The 21,508-nt window shown below is 39.6% G+C and overlaps 1 protein-coding gene across 2 annotated transcripts in view; it reads right to left on the reverse strand.

Annotated features, from left to right (window-relative positions):
- DOK6 (docking protein 6) overlaps positions 1 to 21,508 on the reverse strand; it is a 491,683-nt gene that overhangs the window by 171,671 nt on the left and 298,504 nt on the right. The window contains exons 1-2 of one of the 2 annotated variants that reach the window (XM_037806229.1): positions 17,903 to 17,942; positions 11,396 to 11,515 (exon numbers count right to left, since the gene is read on the reverse strand). In XM_037806229.1, coding sequence (XP_037662157.1) covers positions 11,396 to 11,480 — 85 coding nt within the window. In that variant the 5' untranslated portion in view covers positions 11,481 to 11,515; positions 17,903 to 17,942. Of the gene's footprint in view, positions 1 to 11,395; positions 11,516 to 17,902; positions 17,943 to 21,508 lie in introns of those variants that run through there. The other variant, XM_037806228.1, reaches the window with a different exon arrangement.

A 21,508-nucleotide genomic window follows, 5' to 3' on the forward strand; every position in this document is an offset into this window, starting at 1 on the left:
AGCTAGATAAAAAAATCAGTAAGGATAAAGAAAATTTCAACAGTAACATTCAGAAAATTGATGTAGTGCACATACATAGAATATGGCACTCAAAAATTGAAAAACAGCCTTGTAGAAAATACACAAAGCATGTACCAACATTTATTACATTTAAGAGCATAAATAAATTCTCAACCAATTTCAAGTCAATATAATCAAACATACTTGGTAAGAGTTTTTCTACCAAGGATAGAGAACCTAAATTAGAATTCAGAAACAAAAAGATAACTAGGAAAGATTTATATTTAGACTTTAAGAAAATATTTCTCAATACATACGTTAAAGAAGAATTCACAATAGAAATTAGAACATATTTTTTAATTGAATGACAATAATGTTGATAAAGCTGTGCTTAAAGAAAAATGTAGAGCTTTAAGACATATATATATATATGTGTATATATGTATATGAAGGCTGAAAATCAAAGATCTAGCTATCCATCTCAGATTTGGAGATTTGAAATTTGATTTGAGATTTGGAAAAAGAACCATCATGTAAACCGAAACACTATAGAAACTATTAAGTAATAATAAATGAGAGAAGAAATTTATAAAATTAAAAATATACAGAAAAAGGTTTAACAAATAGCTAAGTCTTTGGTGATACTGATTAAGAAATAAAAGCCACAAATAACCAATCTGAAATAAAAAAGGTATAACTATAGGATAAATAGGCATTAAAAAGAGATTATAAGGATTTTAATTTTATGCCAATAATTTGAAATTTTGCAAAGAAAATGGACATACTTCCAAAAATACTGGTAGATTTGTGAAGCTAATTATAATGGATAGTTTATTACCCTTTGTTTTTAAAGTCTGTGTACATGAGAGTCACTGGGTTGTTAAAATATAATTGTTTGGGTCCCACCTCTGACAGACGCTTACTTTGTAGGTTTGGGTAGGGGCCAGAATTCTCTGGTTTAACAAGTACCTGATATCATGGAGATGTTCACACGTCACAAAGAGATACTGACTTTCCTTCCAGGCATTGTGCTTATTTCCTAATTGCTTTACATACTGTATCTTATTTAATTCTTATGGCAATCTTATGGGACAGATAATTTCATTATCATCCTCAACATGCAGAGTAGGCAGCTGAGATTTAGTCAATTTCAGTAATCTGATCAAGGCCCCATTTCATGTAAAAATTGAAATAGAACTTAAGGATGTACTACATTTTTCGGAAACTTTTATTCAACTAGCTACCTATTGGGCATTCCTGCTGTATACTCTACTACACTGTAATAGGGAAAAAACTGGACCATCAAAACTTGGGTATGCAAAAAAGTGAACCCATTATTATATATTGATTTCCATTGAGATTATCTGTTTGCTTTTGTGTTTATTTGTGGTTTTTCCTGTCAAATGAGGACTCATTCAACCTAGTTTCTGTTCAAAGTTCAATCTCTGAGCTTCCCTGACTCCTTCTAGGCTGAACTGAAAGCTGGCAGAGCTGATGCAGCCACAAGTGTCAGCAGACGAAAAGGGGTTCATCATATCTGGTCTGTAAACACACACATCCCTGTGAAGTCACTTCACTCTGCTTTCCAGTGACATGTCAACCTCTGGTGCTGGATAATATCTGGGGTCCGGTCGGGCCTGGAGGAAACCTGGGCAACCCCTCCTTGCCACACTCAGTTCTGAGACATATGGAGGCTCCTTTGTCTGCTAACACTTCACTGGCCTCCACGAGCATCTCTGTACTATTCTTCTAGGCCTTTCTACTCCTCCACTTTGGATGAACCCTCCCGTTTACGGGAAGCGAGATGTGCATACGTGGCTCCCCATTCGAGCTCCCATGGAAGGTAGAAGGGCCAGGCATCTATTCCCCACTGTCATTAGAACACTTCTTTCTGAGACCCTCTTTTCTTCCTGCCCAGCAATTCTGGACTCAGTGTTCTCTCCAGAAGCTCTGTCCTCCTGTGGCAATGAATGTTTTAGAAATTTGCGTCTTTGTCCTCACAGTGCCTGTGGAAGGGATGTTCCAGGGCGAAGGAAACAGGGCAGGTCCTTTGGGGCCCCAAGGCTTTTCCTCAAGAGTACGTATCACTTTGAAACAGCACAGTTAGTTAGATAAATTGATTGTTTTGAGTTGGCAGTGTCATAAGAGAAGCACTATAAAATTTCCCTCGGTTTGAAATTTTGCAAAATTTCAAAATTATTGGCATAAAATTAAAATCCTTATAATATATCTTTTTAATACCAGAATAGAGGCAGAATTATATACAGCATTGCCCTTTATTTCACTGTAGTGCATATAGAAATCCAAGTAGAAAAAGCAGTGGTTTTAACCTGGCTTGTTAATTATAGACAGTGGCTACATAAGTCAAATAATGAAAGTAAAGCAGCACAACACAAGGCTGGGCAAAAGAGTGATGGCCCTTTGAGACCTTGTGTTGAACCCATGAATGTCCTCTCCTTCCTGCCGGGCTGGCCGCTCCCAGCATCATCACCTGCAGCTAATCACCTCCATTGGCTACATCAGCATTTCCAAGTATGTGGTTCATGAAACATAATTTCTACAGGATACTAGTATGTGGTATACAGAGAAGGTGTCTCATGGGTCAAATGAGTTTGGAAAATGCCCATTATGAAAAGTTAAACACGATCTTTACAACAGGACTTCTCGGCAGTTTTTCCCTGATAACACGTATTGTGGTCATCATATAGGGTGATGTAGTATTGAACATACTCCATCGGGTCCCTCACCTCACAGAGCAAACCATCATATTGCCTAGAACTCATTTTGGGAAGTGCTAGGGGATATGCAGGGCACTTAAGAAGCTCATACTTGGATATATTTAGGTTCTTGTCCCCATGCAAAAGTTGGTTTTGCTCAGTGCCTTCCTATGGACAAAATGATAAATCTTTGCTAATTTGGACGAAGCTTTTGTTAATGGTTATGAAGAATGTGTATAAGGGTGAATATATTTTGCCACATAATTTTTTTTTGGATAAACTGAGAAAAATCCCTAAAATATAGAGGATTACTGTTATCATTTTCATTAACTGGTGGTTTTCCACATGAGGAACAATGTCCTGCTAATACAGGCTTTAACCATTGGTAGGCTTTAGGCATTTCAGGCTTGTCTGATTGACAAAGCTTATTTGGAAGAATGAAAAATAAATTAAAAAAAAATTAGAGAGTAGGCTATCCTGATTAGAATTAATCATACCTATACCACAGCACCTTCGTTTTGTTTTAATTTTAGCATGTATCTTATCAGACCCCAGATGGTAAACTGTTTCTCAGTTCTTCACTTCCTATGCATATTAGATGACACAGTCTAGCCTCTGCCATGGCCTTGTGTGTGGTGTGTGCTTCCATGCCCGGTGACTTTGGGCTTGGTCATGTGACTTGCTTTGGCCAACGGAATGTTAGCGACAGGACACAGGCAGAGGTTTGTATTGTGGTGCAAGCTTGGGCTTCCTCGCTTGCCCCACTGCTTTTAGTTTTGAGGACATGCCTTGGGTAGCTGCCACTGTAAGGAGGATGAGAGACATCTGGAACACACCTGGACACAGTCTGCAGCTTGAGCCAATCCCAGCAAAGCTCAGCCTAAATCAGCTGACCCCTCCAGCCCACCTACGCATGGATGATAAAGACATGCTTATAGGTCCATGTCACTGAGACTTTGTGGTGACAGGTAACACAGCATTATTTTATAAAACCTTGAGCTATATACTTTGCTTTTAGGTTTGTCTTACCCACTGTTTTGTAAGCATCTTAAAAGTAAGGACCATATTTTGTTCAATTCTATCTTCCAGCTTAGTTTTTCCAAATCACAGTTCCTCAAAAATGTTTGATGGGCAAATAATGAATAAGTGAGTGACATCCAAGGGCATCTGAGGTGAAAGCAGGGAGCCTGGTCATGATGGCAACCCAGGTAAAGAATTCAGAAACAATGCTAGAATAAGACTTGGTTCTAGAGAAAGTTTATACACATTTCTAGGCTAAAAGTAGCAATTTGTGCTGATTCTAGTTCACCCTTTAGCATGGCCATTGGGTTCTGGATAAAAGTAATCCCTCAGATCTGACTCTGAATTAACCAGGCCAAATCAGAGGTTACTTTTCCAATTTTTGTTACAGATGGTGATCTCTTGCATCAACAGCCAATTGGACATATCTTATGAGTCCAATTCCAACTGGAATTGCAGGAATTTCTTTCAAGTTAGTTGCTTCTTGGTTATGATATTTACTTTTGCTGTTAATGAGTTATATGCAACATACTACGATTTCTATTATTTCTGATGAATCCTTTAAAAGTAATTATGAGACTATAACACCATGCATTAATCTTATCTTAGGTCAGCATAAGCGACATTAAATACTATTGAAAGAACCTGGAGATCTTGGGAATAAGAATTTAAAGTTTGAAATGTGTACGTATATATGCTTGCTTGTGGCCATGTTGTCTGAAGTCTATAAATTTGTGTATGTGTGTGCGTGTGCATGAGTGAGCTTGTGTTTGCTTACTTTTCCCCTTGTGGGAAATGTGTACCACGTGGGACTTTGAGTCAGTATGAAAGCAGCTGACAGCACTAGATAAGGTGATTAGAGCAAAAGAATTTAATCAACAAACCACTTTTATCTCAGCAACAGATATTATCTTTCACCTTTAAAATGATTTGCATAGATATTTATTCTTAGGTAGTCTCTGAATAAATAAGTCCAAGCTGTATGGATTACTTGTCTGATGGGTCAATGAAACACTAAAGGAGAAGGTGCAGTTTTGAAGGTCAAAATGACACTGTGGTCAAGGGTGAGCAGGGTGTCCTTTCTTTGATGATGGCATACCACCAGATCACCCCAAGCCATAATAACACAATTTATTACATCAATTTGGCATGCACATGTGCCTCATCTCTTAGGAGAAATTCCAAACTAAATCCAAGCAAATGACTGACAAATGATGAAATAAAATTTCTGATGATGAATAAATTAACACTAAAATGCCTTAAGGAAAAAATTAACTTACTCTATAATGACAAATCTTTTCTAAAGGGTTTATTTCATTGTGTACACATTAATGACTTCAAGTGTTGTATTAGGAAGTTAAGGATTTTGTTTACTTTAAAAGGTGTTATGTTTGAAGAGTCTGGAAAAGTGACTGAAAGCTAATGAAAGGACAGCTTTAAAAGACAGCATTATTATTAAAAACTTTAATTAGCTAGTGAAAACAACAAGTACTTTCCCTATAAATTTTAAGAAAAATAAGTGGGTTTAATCTCTAGGGAAGAAACATTGTCCCCCAAACAATAACCGGACCTGAGGGAGAAGGTCTGATTGGCCAAGAATTGCTCTCAGACTTGAACAAGAGGTTTTATAGCCTGCTGGTAGTTATTTCAGGGGGGGCCCTAAAATGGAGTTCTCATAGGCCTGGGGGAAGCCTGCTGATTAGGAAATGAGAAAATGGAGGAACGCCCAGCTTGGAAATTCTGCCCATCTTTGTGTGTCAGTGGGTAGGACGGAGTTCATTTTCAGGCAGCACAGACACACGGGAGGGCTGAGCTAGCAACAGTGGACTCCAAAATCTTGACTTTCTGTTGAGGTTAATTTTTTTAAATTGCTCTCCCACAGCATAAATGACTACTTTTAAGAACTGTAGCTAGTGGGAAATGCACCAGGAGGAACAGAGGAGAAGAGTCTTTATCTAGACTTGAGCAACTCTTTAGAGCAAGGGCATGGCCTGGGGAGAGCCTGCACCGTGGCCTTGGCCACCAGAGAGCCCACGCCCCACCCCCGCGGAAGGAAATGAAGTGCTTCTCATCTGAGAGTTTTCCTTTTAATGCTAAACATTAAAGAACCTTAGTAAGTATGACTGTGTGTGTGTGTGTGTGTATGTGTGTGTGTGTGTGTGTGTGTGTGTGTGTAAGAGCTGCAATTTCCTTTTGGGCACCATGTACTTTTTTTTTTTTTTTTTAATTTTCATTGGGATTGTTCAGATACCATACGATTATCCAAAGATCCAAAGTGTACAATCAGTTGCCCCTGGTACCCTCATACAGCTGTGCATCCATCACCACACTTAACTTTTATTCAATTTTTAGAACCTTTTCATTACTCCAGACAAGAAATAAAAGTGAAAGATGTAAAAAGAAAAAAAAAAAAGAAAAGAAAAGAAAACTTGAATCCTCCCATATCTCTAACCAACCCCCCTCAATCGTTGACTCGTAGTGTTGGTGTAGTACATTTGTTACTGTTTATGAAAGAAAGTTGAAATACTACTAACTGTAGTATATAGTTTGCAGTAGGTATATATTTCTTCCCTATATGCCCCTCTATTATTAACTTCTAGTTGTATTGTCATACATTTGTTCTGGTTTATGGAAGCAATTTCTAATATTTGTACAGTTGATCATGGACATTGCCCACCATAGGATTCAGTTTTATACATTCCCATCTTTTGACCTCCAACTTTCCTTCTGGTGACATATATGACTCTGAGCTTCTTGTTTCCACCTCATTCATGCACCATTCGGCGCTGTTAGTTATTCCCACATCTCGCTACTGACACCTGTGTTCATTTCCAAACATTTAAGTTCATCCTAGTTGAACATTCTGCTCATACTAAGCAACTGCTCCCCATTCTTAAGCCTTGTCCTATATCTTGGTACCTTATATTTCATGTCTATGAGTTTATATATTATAATTAGTTCTTACCAGTGAGACCCTGCAATATTTGTCCTTATGTGTCTCACTTATTTCACTCAGTATATTGCCCTCGAGGTTTTGTCATCACCCCCCCCTTTTTTTTTAATATGGTTTTGTTCACACACCATACATTCCATCCTAAGTAAACAATCGATGGTTCTCTGTACGGTCACATATTTATGTGTTCACCACCTTCACCACTATCCATATAAGGGCCTCTACATTTCTTCCACAAGGCAGGAGGGAGAGTCAAAGAAGGTAGAGAGGCAAAAGAAAGAGGGAAAAAAATGACAGCTAGGAAGTAGCAAAAGGAAAAGTAACCTTAAATCAAAGTAGAGTAAAGAGTCAGACAACACCACCAATGTCAAGTGTCTAACATGCCTCCCCTATTCCCCCCTCTTATCTGCATTTACCTTGGTATATCACCTTTGTTACATTAAAGGAAGCATAACACAATGATTCTGTTGGTTACAGTCTCTAGTTTATGTTGGTTGCATCCCTCCCCCAATGCCTTCCATTTTTAACACCTTGCAAGGTTGACATTTGCTTGTTCTCCCTCGTAAAAGCACATATTTGTACATTTTATCACAATTGTTGAACACTCTAGATTTCACCAAGTTACACAGTCCCAGTCTTTATCTTTCCTCCTTTCTTCTGGTGTCTCACATGCTCCCAACCTTCCTCTCTAAACCGTATTCACAGTTATCTTTGTTCAGTGTATTTACACTGCTGTGCTACCATCTCCCAGAACTGAGTTCCAAACCATGCAGTCCTGTCTTCTCCTATCACTCTGTAGTGGTCCCTTTAGTATTTCCTGTAGGACGGGTGTCTTGTTCACAAAGTCTCTCATTGTCTGTTTGTCAGAAAATATTTTGAGCTCTCCCTCATATTTGAAGGACAGCTTTGCTGGATATCAGATTCTTGGTTGGCGGTTTTTCTCTTTCAGTATCTTAAATATATCACCCCATTTCCTTCTTGCTGCCATGGTTTCTGCTGAGAGATCTGCATATAGTCTTATTAAGCTTCCTTTGTATGTGATGGATTGCTTTTCTCTTGCTGCTTTCAGGATTCTCTCTTTGTCTTTGACATTTCATAATCTAATTATTAAGTGTCTTGGCATAGGCCTATTCAGATCTATTCTGTTTGGAGTACGCTGCGCTTCTTAGATCTGTAATTTTATGTCTTTCATAAGAGATGGGAAATTTCCATTGATTAGTTCCTCTATTATTGTCTCTGCCCCTTTTCCCTTCTCTTCTCCTTCTGGGACACCAATGATACGTACATTATTGTACTTTGTTTCATCTTTAAGTTCCCGGAGATGTTGCTCATATTTTTTCATTCTTTACTCCATCTGCTCCTTTGCGTGTAGGCTTTCAGGTGTTTTGTTCTCCAGTTCTTGAGTGTTTTCTTCTGCCTCTTGAGACCTGCTGTTGTATGTTTCCATTGTGTCTTTTGTCTATTGTGTTGTGCCTTTCATTTCCATAGATTCTACTAGTTGTTTTTTTGAACTTTCGATTTCTGCCTTATGTATGCCCAGTGTTTCCTTTACAGCCTCTATCTCTTTTATGAAATATTCTCTAAACTTTTTGAATTGATTCAGCATTAGTTGTTTAAATTCCTGTATCTCAGCTGAAGTGTACGTTTGTTCCTTTGACTGGGCCATAGCTTCGTTTTTCTTAGTGTAGGTTGTAGTTTTCTATTGTCTAGGCATCTGACCTCCTAGGCCACCCCAATCAGGTTTTCCCAGACGAGAACAGGCTCAGGTCACAGAAGGAGGAAATATTCAGTATCTGGTTTCCCTGATGGTTTTTCTTAGCGGATTGATACACCTGTGCTTTTCTGCCCGGCAGGTGCACATGTCAGCCTGTCACCGCCTGTGTAAGAGGGTGTGGCCTGTGGCTCTCCTCCCCCAGGCTTTGGGGTCTGGTTCCAGAAAGGCCAGCAGTAGAGCTGGGCTCCTCCCTTTCCTCTTGAGAAGCTATGCCCCCTCCAGAGAGATCATCTGTATATCAATAAGTTCTTTGTTTCTCTGAGTCTGCTGATCAAAGTGTTTTGATTTTAAAATGGCTGAGACTGTCTTTACTGCAAAGTGCTGCAGGCTGAAAACAGCTGAGGTTTTCTCCACAGAGAGAGAAAGGGACAGAAAAGCTCCCAGGTTCACCTGTCAGCCAGAGATAGCACCCGATCCTCTGGGCTCCCCGTCCTAAAACAGATATGTCCCCTGACTCTCCCAAGGTCAGCTGTCACCAAAAGCCTCTGTTTGCTTGTTGAGGATTCACTGTCTGTGTTGAGCAGTTAATATTAAAACCCAATTGGAGCTGGGCTGTGAGAGTGCTGCTCTCTAGCACCGCGAGGCTTCCGTGAGGGAGGGGCTCTCGGCTCTCAGCACAGGTCCGCAGTTTTACTTACAGATTTTATGCTGCCATCTCAGGCATTCCTCCCAATTCAGGTTGACGGATGATGAGTGGACAGTCAGGTTTATCTCCCCGCAGTTATTCCAGGTTATTTACTAGTTTTTTGGTCATTTATGAATTGTTCCAGGGGGGACTAACAATCGTCCACTCCTCTCTATGCCACCATCTTAGCTCCTCCCCACCATGTACTTTTAAGGGTTGTTAAATCAGTCAAAATACTACCTTCTTCAGCAAATAATTACTCATAGATTTGTTAAATATATTGAAAGCACATATATTCCTTTGTATAAACTTAGGATTTTTAAACAAAATATATCTAGGAAAAGAATTTAAGGCATTGGTGATACTGGAATTTCAGGTCTGCTGTAAATTATATACAGGAATTACTTTTGTTTTGCTTGTTTTTACTTGTGATTCTTATAGAACTTTGACATATAAATCTGTTTGCCCTTTCCCTAACAAATTCATATTAAGAATTTCCCTTTATGTTCTAGGCAAATTATTTAGACATTATCATCAAACTAGAAATAAAAATTATAATACATCAAAAGATAGAAACCATGAACCCAATCTTTAACAAACCATAGAAACCAAATCTCTAACATGAAAGATACAGCCTACCTTAAAGAGCTACAGCATGTTTCCATCCACGAGCTTAATTTATCAGCTTCCTTATTTTTATATTTCCTTTATGCAATACTTGACAAATGCTTATCAGTAAGAGATTTTTCCTTTCTTTCTTGAACTGCGAATGAGCAGTGTACATAAAGTAGCAGAGTTATGGACTTTCTGTCCTTACTACAGCGTTCAGAAAACAAATCAGGGGGATGGAAATCCCGAGAGTGTGGGAGAGGATCTGGAACATGTAAAAGAAGCTAGAAAAAGAGAGTCACTGAAACACTTTCGTGACTTTCTGAAAACTATCAAACAAAGGCAATGTTTTATATCCATTTATGTTAATGATAAAATGCAGGAAAAGACTTGTTTACAGTTTAGCAAGAAACAAAAAAAAGTGCTTTTTAACGGGCAATGAGAGGGAGATGGTCATTAACAACATTGTTATTTGTCATAACAAGATCATAAACATCTAGTACTTGATCAAAGATAATACATTTAACTGGGCTATCCAATTTATAATCCACAGATAATTCCATAACATCAAGCTTCCCCAATATCTTTCATTCTTTCTAAGCAATGACCATTATAATTAACGTGAAAGTTTCCATTTTCTCACTAATAGATGATTTGGTGGTGGTGGTAATTATAAAAAATAAATTGATAAAAAATAGCTCATGGTCACTAATTATATATATTTAATATATATAATTATACATAATAGATATTTATAACTACTAGTTATAAATAATTAGGTCCACAGGCAGAGGGGAATTTTTCCCCAGGACAGACTGTACCCATAACTTATTTGGATGACACTTGGGATTTAGAGTTGTTACTGCAGTGGCTTGAGGCTTCGGGGATGTTGGGTTGGGGTGAACACACTTTGCATGTGGGAACAGCATGTTTTCTTGGGGTCCAGAGGGCTGACTGGTGGGGACTGAATCAAGCCCCCATAAAAGGTCTGTCTACGTCCTAATCTCCAGGGTCCTGCAGTTGGGAACCCATTTGTACCAGGACCTTTGAAGGTGTTGTTATTAGTGAAGGTGTGGACTCACTTATCACGTCGCCACTGCAACTTATTAGTTGAGGTGTGTTATTTACACTCCTGGAAAAATAAATGCATTACTCCAATTTCATTGTTTAGAGATACTAGCAAGAACAGGCAGCCTAAATTCCTAGGAGCATCAGATATGTCTGTTGAATTGGAGAACAGTGTAGTAAGTAAATAATGTTACACTGCATAAACCACAATTTTGTGCTGCCCTGAGATTTCCTCTACTACACTTTCTTCTTTGTAGTATCAGCCAAATGCCCTAAGAATCGATTGATAACATGATAAGTCAAATTTGTTAACACAGACTGAATCCATAGCAAACTCCCAAAGAGGAAAATGTAGGGAAGTTATATATTCCAGAACCTTACCCATGGTGAGCTGCCTTACTTGTTATATGTATAGATCAATGTCAATGTCAAAGGATGTGGGTTGTCCTTAGTGTTTCCACTAGTCGCTAGGCCACATGGGTGGTCTCTTAACCCATACTGATCAGTGTACTTTCTGAAGAAAGAGGAAAGTGTGGCCTACACCATCTCCAAGGTCTCTTCCAGGTCCAACATTCTAGGCCTATGAGCGTGATCTAAAACACGGAAGACACGGCTGGGCCAACACTCACCGTTCTGTTCCCGCTGCACGCCAGCCGCCAGAAGGTCGGGCTCCCCGAGGCTGATGTCGTTCAGCCTGGTCCCCAGACACTCCATGCAGAGATGCTTGCACCACTCCTCAGCCTCCAGCTCTGAAAACGACCACAAATACCCAATCAGGCGACGTCCAGGGGACCGCCCTCCCAACTAATTGGAGCAAGTGAATAATCCATCTTAAGAAAACAAGAAAGCTATATTCAAGAAATGAAAAAAAAAATCCAACTATCATTCCCTATTATTTGACATTATTTTTTCAAGTGATGTCAATATATTTTTTTCTTATTTGCAAATAACGGTCTGAGAATATTTACTATTTGCTATCTAGTATAATTTATATTTATTAGATTTTTGGAGGAACATTACTTAGAAAAATAAGGTGAATATATAAATATGAAATACATGAATAGTGGGATAATGTCAGAGCAGATTACATATGCAAGCAAATGTTTGAGTGCAATTTACACGTGCGTTTCTGATCCCCAAGTCATTCTGAGTTGCAATGGGTTGTAAGATCAGCAGAAGCATCCGAGAGCTTCTTTCATAAACATTCAAAACTGGGCTACCCTTGCTTTTAAGAAATTTGGGGTAGCATATTAAAAGTATCTTTCTTTGTTTTCCAAGGACTTCATAATATCATATTTTTACTATCAAGACTTTTATATTCTTTATATTCACGAGTTTTTTTCTTTGCTTGAAACATTAGAACACCTCACGTTGACACAGAATCTTGTAGTATCTCAAGCCCTCACAGACATAAAGGAATTTGATTTATTATCAGCCCTGTGAGGGGCTAATGGTGCCTCATGTCATATCACAGACCAGAAACGGAACCATCTTCTAGCTATTTTAATAGACAAAGATCTAAAAAAGCATACAAGGCTGAGTATTTTGGGACAAGCCCAAAAAACACCACACAGAAATTGAACAGGAACTTTCTCTTTATACCCACCCAGAGAAGTTTCCAAGTTTTCTAGGAATCAGTACTAGAAGAGTTTAATATAGATTTCCTTCAATCTCATGTTCTTTGTGGATGACATGGCAACCTTTGCCTTGACTTTTTTTTTTTTTTTTTTGTGCCGAAACCTGGGATTTGCCTTGACATTTTAACTCCCCATGAAAAGTTGTCTGTGACAGATTTGCTCAACTCCAGGGATCTGAATACCCACTGCTTTCCACAACGGTCAGCAACCATCAAATCCAAGTGATATTTTCTTCCTGAGTGCTTCACAATGACTTAGCATCAAAATATAGGATTGATCAATGAGCTGTCAAGCCAAATGTGTCATTTTTATTTTAATTTTTATCAAGACCATAAAAATACTGTTAGAAAATAAAGAAAAGTGCACTACCCAGGGGTACCAATCCAGTAACTACAATAGTTTCATAGTTTCAATCTGCAATCACAAAAGAAAAGGAATGATCCAGATTGTCTAATTCGGGGGCCATCCCCTCAATAATTGGAGTCAGGCTAAGCACCTAAGACAAGGATCCAGTAGATTCTTATGTGATCCTGGTGGGTGGCCTGGTGGTTTCTGCCTTGAACATTTCCTCAGGTACCTAGAAAACATCACTCCAACCACTATATAGAAATGTGCCTTTGCTGAGGTCTCTCTTTTCCCCAAGGAAAAACATAATTTTTCTTCTGGTGAGGGAATGTCAAACTTCACAGAAAAAGTTTACAGAGGCAACAAATTAAAGTGTTTTTTATTGGATATATGAGTTTTGATGGAGTTATACACATTTTGCAAGTGTTTCTAACATCAAAGCCAAAACCTTACAGGTGAAGCCATTTTACATGCGATCCAGAAATCCTTGAAGTTTTTGCTAAAAGAGACAATGTGCATGCGTTTTTTCTTTTAATTATTCATGGTCTTAATTTTTCTCAGGACCCCACCATTTAAAAATGAGTAAAAACAGATGCAACCACACCTCATTTACATTACTCTAGCGAATACTGTTTCCAGGACCTCATAGATGGAGATGAGAATATCTAATATGTAGAAATAAGATTGTCAAAGATGTCAGTAACCCTTTGTGCCAATCGGTGTCCACAGGGCAGGTTTAAAGGAATACCTCCCCTACCCATTCGTTCTCTCTCTTTTGTCCCAGGAGTGAATAAGACAAAGAAAGGACTTCTGTGAAACTGGAGCCGGCTCATTCCCGGAGAACTCAGGACCGGAGCCCGGGGTCTCAGGCTCCCAGCCTCACAGCCAGCGGGGCACTCGCGGGCGCCGCCTGCAGGGCAAAACGGCTTTTGCAGCCGCTCTCAAGGATGACCTGCACGTTTCGGTCCTGCAGTAGCACGTAAAGAATACAAAGAGCGTGGGTACTAAAAATAGATACAGTCACATTAGAGACGGAACTGTCGACTATTTCAGAAAGAGAGAGAGCTGCAATTCAGATGTCATCAAGCGTTCATTTCCAGGTTTTTAAGCAGATATTTATTGTAAACTCACTATATGCTGGGGGCTATGCTTCGACGTTATAAAGGTGGACAATACGCAGTTTCTGCTCTCAGAAGTCCTGGAGGCCAGTGGGTTGGGAGGGTGAGCAGGAGTTGCGCTGTTCTCCAGGCCCACTGGCCTCGCTGGGACGGTACCTGAACAGGGGCTGCAACAGGGACTGCAGGGCAAGCGGGAAGAAGGTGAGGTGTGTGTGAGAGCGTGAGAGTGTGTGTGTGCTGGTGGGTGTGGGTGTGTGAGTGCATGCTGGTGTGTATGAGTGTGAGAGTGTGAGTGTGTGAGCTGGTGTGTGAGAGCATGAGAGTGCAAACTGTGAATGTGTGCTAGTGTATGTGTGAGAGCAGATGAGTGGTGTGTGTGGTGTGTGTGTCAGTATGTGTATGTGAGTGTGTATGTTGGTGTGAGTGAATGAGTGTGTGTGCATGTGTGTATTTTGAGGGTGCAGGGTGGAGTGGGGATGGCCAGGGCTGAGAAGGAAGGCATTTCCAGGGCAGCAAGCAAGGGGCAGCCTCGCGTTCACATAGTACAATGGGAGACAGCGGGCTCTCCATTCTCTCCATTCTCTCCATGATTTTCCAGGATTAGGTTCTATCAGATCAGCCCTGAACCTTCACTTCCGAAGTACTAGGGTTTTTTGTCTACCTACCGGATGTTCCAGTTGTGCTGCAGATAACCTGAATGCATTTGAGCAGTAAATGAGGCCTTGTTTCTTTTAATCTGTGTTTGATAGTCACCTTTCAAATAATCATAGTGCTGGTTTATTTTTATTTGTTCTTGCTTAGGCAAGTTTTAGGTATTGAAATCTTTTACTCTTCTACTGTGTGTTAATTTATTTTGTCCTATCATTATTTATCTAGTGGGTTTTTCTGAATTATCTTCCATTTTTCACCTTTCCACTTTTCTTTTTACAGAATTGAGGAGCTTAAATATAAATGCAGTATTCTGAATTAACTGCATTTTAAAATATTTATTTTCCCATAGACACAGTGCCTTTTGTCTTTTATTTTCTCCTTAAAACTTTTAGCTTAGTCCACACATAGTGTGAAAATAATTAAATTTCTTCATGTAGTAATAATAACACAAAATGTTCTATAAAGTTCTGTATGTTTTTCACTTCATGATGGAAGTACTTTTTTTTAAGATGCCTTTTTTCTGATAGCTTGCAGCTGTGCTCAAATTCTTAATTCAGATAAATAATGTTTCTGTGAAACAAAAATGCAAATAATTTCTTCTTTATATATAAGATGAGTTAGATGAAGATATTCAGTAATTTCCAAAAGGAAAATAGAAAGATGTTTGGGAATAACAAGACAAATGGAGAAGAGAGATGAATCTAAAAGACATGGCAAATGGGTTTATTGGTCAGAAGAAAAATGAAGACCAGGGAGAGTGCAAAATGGAAATATACAATCAAATTCTGATGACTGCTCCCACAGTCTCTTTCCCTCCAGCCTTTGCAGGATTCTGGTGACAGTACTAGCATTATATCCCTTTGAACCAGAAAGGAAGTCTTTGTGTATCAGACCTTTATTAAATGCCTACTGACTAAATGATTTCAAACAAGCTTTATTGCTTTCACTAAATTTAGGCCTTAGGAAATGACATTAAAGTTCAATGATCCAAAATGAGCTATCTTTGAAAACGGAGTAAAAAAGTTTTCATTACGTATATAGAAAATATGCTATTAGCCAAATTCACTCAGCAGAATTAAAAATAGCACTGCATTGGTTTTGTGTTACTTTATTATAAGATGCAGGCAAGACTAGTCCTGGATAGAAATTATAAATCATTACATCTAGTCCTCACTGGATTTAGCTTTCAATAATAACTTTAGCAAAACTAGTAATTCTTATATATAGTTATTGCTTAACTCCTGTGTGATTTAGCTATGATTTGGTGATACATGTTGTTTTCATATTTATTAAAACTCTTCTTAAATATATGCTTTGCTGGAAAATGAAGAAAAATGTCTCCCCATGTAGACTCTTGCTCAAAGAACAAAAGCTTTCTTTGATTGTCATTTGAAATTTTGATGATGCTCTTCATTCTTGAAAATTGGCACCTTGTTATTAATTAACTGGCCTGTTGACATTTCATAGACTTTTATTTTTCCTTCACTTCTTCTGTAGTAAGTTAAAACCTAAACTCTTGCTTCCACAAATATTGCAACAATGCATCTTTGTTTAGCCCACAGAAGAGGACTTTTTCTGTAGAAATCAGATTTGTTGGAGTGATCAGTTTAGCAATGGGAGTGGGGTGGGGGTGGAATTAGTTTTCTTTTCTAAGTAGGAACAGTTTTGATTTCCTTTCCTGGAATGTCCCTCATTTGCTCCCTTTTCACAAAAGTATCTCACACTTAATAGTCCTTTAAAGCTTGCTTTGAATGCGATCTTCTCAGCTTAGCTCTTTCAGACCCACGTTTGGATTTCGCATCTTTCCTATTTCCATAACATTCTGTACAAACTTTTATCATAGCCCTTACTCATCACTGAATTTGGTGTCTGCATTTCCCAACCAATATGCTTTAAGAAGCTGGAATATGGGAGACTTACTTGCTTTCATGACTCTAGAGCCTCACACAGCACCTGGACAATGAAACTAATAAATAAATGTGGAGCCAATAAGTAGATGGGATTTGCATCTAATTCCTAGAATTTAAGACAAATTTTAGAAACAATTACAAATAATTTGGAAAGCAGCCAGTTGCTGGATGTTTTGAGGTCTCTATTCATCTCCATTTTTAAAGTAGAGATTATAATTTTTGCTATTCTTGCCAGGTTTATCAAGATAAAAGAGATCTTTGATGAGAAAGGGGAAGGGAGCAATACACACACGGTTTCTGTTGAGCTTCAGTCACACTAAAATTCAAAAAGCTTTCTAATTTTATTAAAGTATGTTTTTCTTTTAACCTTGTTAGTGGTATTTATGCCAAAATGGCAGTCATATAAATTCCCTTTGATTCTACATGCGATAAAGACTTTATCAAATTTTTATTTTCTATACAGGCAAGGCAGTAGTATCTTAGAAAAGTTCAACTTTGAGCCAATGAAGTGTATTCAGTCTTTTATGCAGACAATCACATCTTATTTTCCTAAATTTAACAACGGCTGATGTATCAAATGTTTGTAATCTATAGAGAAGACCTTAATCTGTCACTTCTCTCTTTTTGTGAACTGGGGGAGACAGGTTAGGCTCCCAGACATAGCCAAAGAGAAAGCTGCCCCTGCCTCCTTCTCCAGGGTAACAAGTGACAACTAGCAGCAATTGACAGAATAATCAGATGTGCTGCTCTGTAGCCTGATAAGAATTCATTACAAAATGCTTTAATATGGAGGTTAATGAAAGACACAAGAACTTAGAACGATTCAGAGAAAATAAGAAAGAATGGAAATCAGTGCCTAGAAATGGTCTGGAAAGTAGTGGTGGTGGTGGTGGTGGTGGTGGTGGTGGTGGGTGTGTGGGTGTGTAGATGAGAGAAGGATGTCAAAGCCTCACAAGAAAGAGAGATAAAATGGAGCCCTGTCACAACCCCAAAGCCCACCTTGAGAACAAGTGCATTTCTGTGAAGGAAAGCCAGTGTCAGGACGGAACTCTTTCCAGGCTGTGAACTTCTGAACAGATGCCATTAGAATATTTGATACATACCTTCTAGGCTTCTCACAAGGGCTCATTACTGAGCCGGGGACTTTTTGAGGAAGAGGAGCCATCCAGAACTTTCTGTTAGATCCCAGAAGAAGAAACTAACACGTAGAAGGAGTTTCTAACCCAGGGACCCCACAGCTTATCTCACAGAAAACAGGTGCCCCATGAACTAAAGAATGAGGCTGTTCAAAGCTGTTCAAGTCTGTTCCAGCCACAGTGGCCCCTCAAAGACAGGTAAGGCAAAGTCAGATATGTCCATAAGATGAACAACCAAAAAGGCCTGCTCTCCCTGATAGATAACGCAGCTGCTTTCCTAAAAAGAATATGTCCCAGAATTCTACCAACCAGTCAGCCCAAAACTAGATAGGCACTTACCCAATCGAGGCACAGAACACCAAGCAGACACCCTTCCCAATGTGGGTTTCTTTTTTCGTTAAAAAATGCTGCTCTCAGATAGAGAGCTGGAGCCGTTATCTTTTTTCTTCTTTTCTGCTGGCTCCCACCTGCTTTCTTCCTCTAATAAATCTTAAACTTTATACTTAAACTTTGATTTGCTGCATTGCGTGGATTCCTGAATGACTCTGACCTAAAACTTTCTTCCTAGTGATGTTCTCAGAAGGCCCTGAAAGCCTGTCCTGTCAGGGCAGCGCTCCTGAGGTCTGTGGGAGCAGAAAGGAGAGGGAGAAATGGAGAGCTCTGTGTGGGAGAACGGAATTGCTGCCAGCCATGTGATTCCCGAAGCCTCCAGCTAAATAGAACAGAGCTCTAAAACTGTTTCTCTGTACATGGCCAAAATTATTACAAAAACATTTTGTCAACAGCACAGTTTGAGCAGTTACTGTTATTTTAAATATCTGGGATGCAGGCATTTGTTTCTTCATCCATTCACCTGATCGATGATGTGCCAGCCACTGCACCATCGGCGGGTGATACTGGGTAGGCAGAGTATCAGGCTCCTCCTCCCCGAAGACACATCCAAACTCCCTGAGCTCGTGAATGTGTCACTTCACCTGGGTAAAGCAACTATGCAGATGATTAAGATAACAGATCCTAAGATGAGAATATTATCATCTTTGTGGGACCAATGTAATCGTATAAGCCTTTAAAAATCAAGAATTTTCTCCACCTAGAGTCAGTCAGAGCGATACAGCAGAAGAAAGAGGAAGGATTCAAAGCGCGAGGATTCGGCCTGTCCTTGCTCGTGCTGGTGATGAGGCAGGAGTCCACGAGCAAGCAGTGCCAGTGGGCTCTAGAAGCCGGGAGTGACTCCCAGCTGACAGCCAGCAAGGATACGGGGACTGTCAACCACAGAGAACTGAATTTGGTAACCGACAGGAGCCTGGAAGCAGATTCATCCCCAGAGCCTTTAGAAAGGAATGCATTCCTGCTGACACCCGGGTTTGTACCCATTGAGACTGGCGTTGCATTTCTGACCTTCAGTACTGTGGGATAATAGATTTGCGCGGTTCTAAGTTGCTGTGCATGGTAATTAGCTAAATCAGCAATAGAACACTAAACAAATACAAAGGCCAAATCTTTGATTCCTCTCCAGTAGGGAAAACCTCCATGCAAGCAAATTAGTTTCATGGGATGTGATGTGTGAAAAATTAGTAATATGTATAAGGAAAACAATGGTCCATTTAAGGGTGTGATTAAATCTGTTTGGAGTTTAAGAGTAAAAAATCAGGAAGGTTTTACCTGATTTTTAACATTCCGGGGAAAAGTCTCATGAGTGAGAATGCAAACTGCAAAGGTCAGCCAAGAAACAGGAGGGGAAACAGAGGAAGGAAACCAGCAAAGACGTCTGGGAGAGAATTGGAGCAACCACCAGGAAGATTAGGTCCACCTCCAATCCAATATGAACACACTCAAAAAGTACTATGCAGATCAGCGCATGACCTAGAGAGAACGGACTTCAAAAGACGTGAAATGTACAGGGTCTGGTGTCATGTAGAAACTTCTGACACTTCTGGGCTTTAGCTATAAGGACTAGGTTGTACAATTCTTTATGCCACCTTCCCACTGATGCAGTGAAATAAAAGCAGATAACAAAATGGTGCCTGCATCACTCAGGCTCCCTGATCATCTAGGATAAACAGAGCTGTTTGCAGACCCACACTGTAAGTGACAAAAAAAGCTTTGCTGGGTTAAGCCATTGAGATTTGGGGATTGTTTGTTCTGACAACTTAACTAGTCTTTCCTGACTAATGAAGAAAAGCAGATGAAAGGAGAAACAAACTAGAAGCGGAGTGACGCAACAGAAAGCATGTAAAATGTGAATGACTGTCCTGACCATCAATCAGCAAGAGAGAAGAACACGGTAAAGATGCTGATCCATATTATGCAGTGATAAAATATTTGGTTTGAATTTTACCTGAAATAACTAGGAGACGGTCTGGAAAAAAAAATGAACCAGGGAACAGAATTGGAAAATAAAACATGAACAGCAAGTATTGGTTGCTCTAGGTTGCATTTGGCAAGGTATTAAGAGAAAAGATTTGGTTGGTATGCAAAAAGACTAAAAAGGAATAGGGTGTATCCAAAAAATCAAAACCTTTTCAACCCCAAGTCAACTCCAACAAAAATAAAAATCAAATGACTATTGAGCTCTGTATGCTTTCTTAAAAGCTCTGAATGGAGATATTGTCCTGGAGGAAAAGTCCAGCCAAGGGTGAGATCTCTATTGCTTCTGTTCACTTGGAGAAATGGCTCAGAGACAAAACACCAAGGGGATGATGGCCCCACCAAACCCTGATTGCTCAAGGGCTGGGAAAGAAACAGGAGGTGGCCCAGAAATCAAAAGGAGTATTTCCAAATAACAACTGTAGGTCAAACTATTGGCACATGGAACTAAGTAAAGTCAAATAGGTGAAAAACCTGAAAAGTTTCTAAAAAGAGTTATACTGCAAAAGAGAGCTGACCCTGCTCTAAAAATCGGCAATGACTTTTTGAGCTTGTAAAACACCCTTGAGCTTGAGCAGAAAGCAGGCTGAGAGAGTGTCTCAGCTTCCAAAGAAGGCATCAACTCCTGTGTTTACTTCAAAGGTCAAGTCAAGGCAGATAATAGAAAATGAGGAAACGACTGCAAGAGAGAGAGATCATGGGTTTCAGATAACAATGGACCGGTGACCACTTCACAGGGGGCAAAATTGGAACCTAATGAAGCAATAGTCACCGTTCTGCATAACGGGGGCCTGTGCAATTCAGCTCATCTTGTGTCACTCCACAGTGCACACTGGGCATGTGGGAGGCATTGGTTTCCCAACCACAGAGCCACATCTGGACTCCAGGCACGGCCAACCATGCACGTCCCAGAATCTTGGATGTTGGGGCTGGGTGAGATGTCAGGGCTGTGTCCTTTGGAGAGGAGAGATTGGATCTCGTTTATAGGAAGAAAAGTGAATAAATATTTGGTGACCAAGAGCCTGGGTGGTGGGAGTCCTTTGTGCAGTTGACTTGATAAGCAGGACCCAGAGCCGCTTCTCGACACAGGTAAGACTGCACACTCTTTGGAGTTAGGTGCCCGGCACAGTGAGGGCTTGCAGTGAATATCTGCTGAGTGAATAAGAATTTCAAAAACATTTTTCCATATATGCTCCCTTTAAATACAATTTGATGAACAGTGAGTGCATATGGGGTGAGCACCATCGGCTGTTAGTATTTTTTTTTTTTTTGACTGCCCAGAAGGACACTGCTTGTGGCTTTTGACATTACACACCTGTGATTCTTCTTTCATCCTAGTCAGACATTTTTAAATGTACATTCATAAAAGGAGAAAGCATGATGATGACCACTGATGCTGACATACACATAATGAGTGAGAAGAATAAAATGACAATTATTCTGATAACTTGCCTCAAGATGATTGTTCTGGTTTGCTAATGTTGCCATTATGCAAAATACCAGAAATGGATTGGCTTTTAAAAGGGGATTTATTTGGGTGCAAATTTACAGTTCGGAGGCCATAAAAGTGTCCTTACT

This window comes from Choloepus didactylus, chromosome 16, assembly GCF_015220235.1.
Source record: "Choloepus didactylus isolate mChoDid1 chromosome 16, mChoDid1.pri, whole genome shotgun sequence".
Lineage (NCBI taxonomy): Eukaryota > Metazoa > Chordata > Mammalia > Pilosa > Megalonychidae > Choloepus > Choloepus didactylus.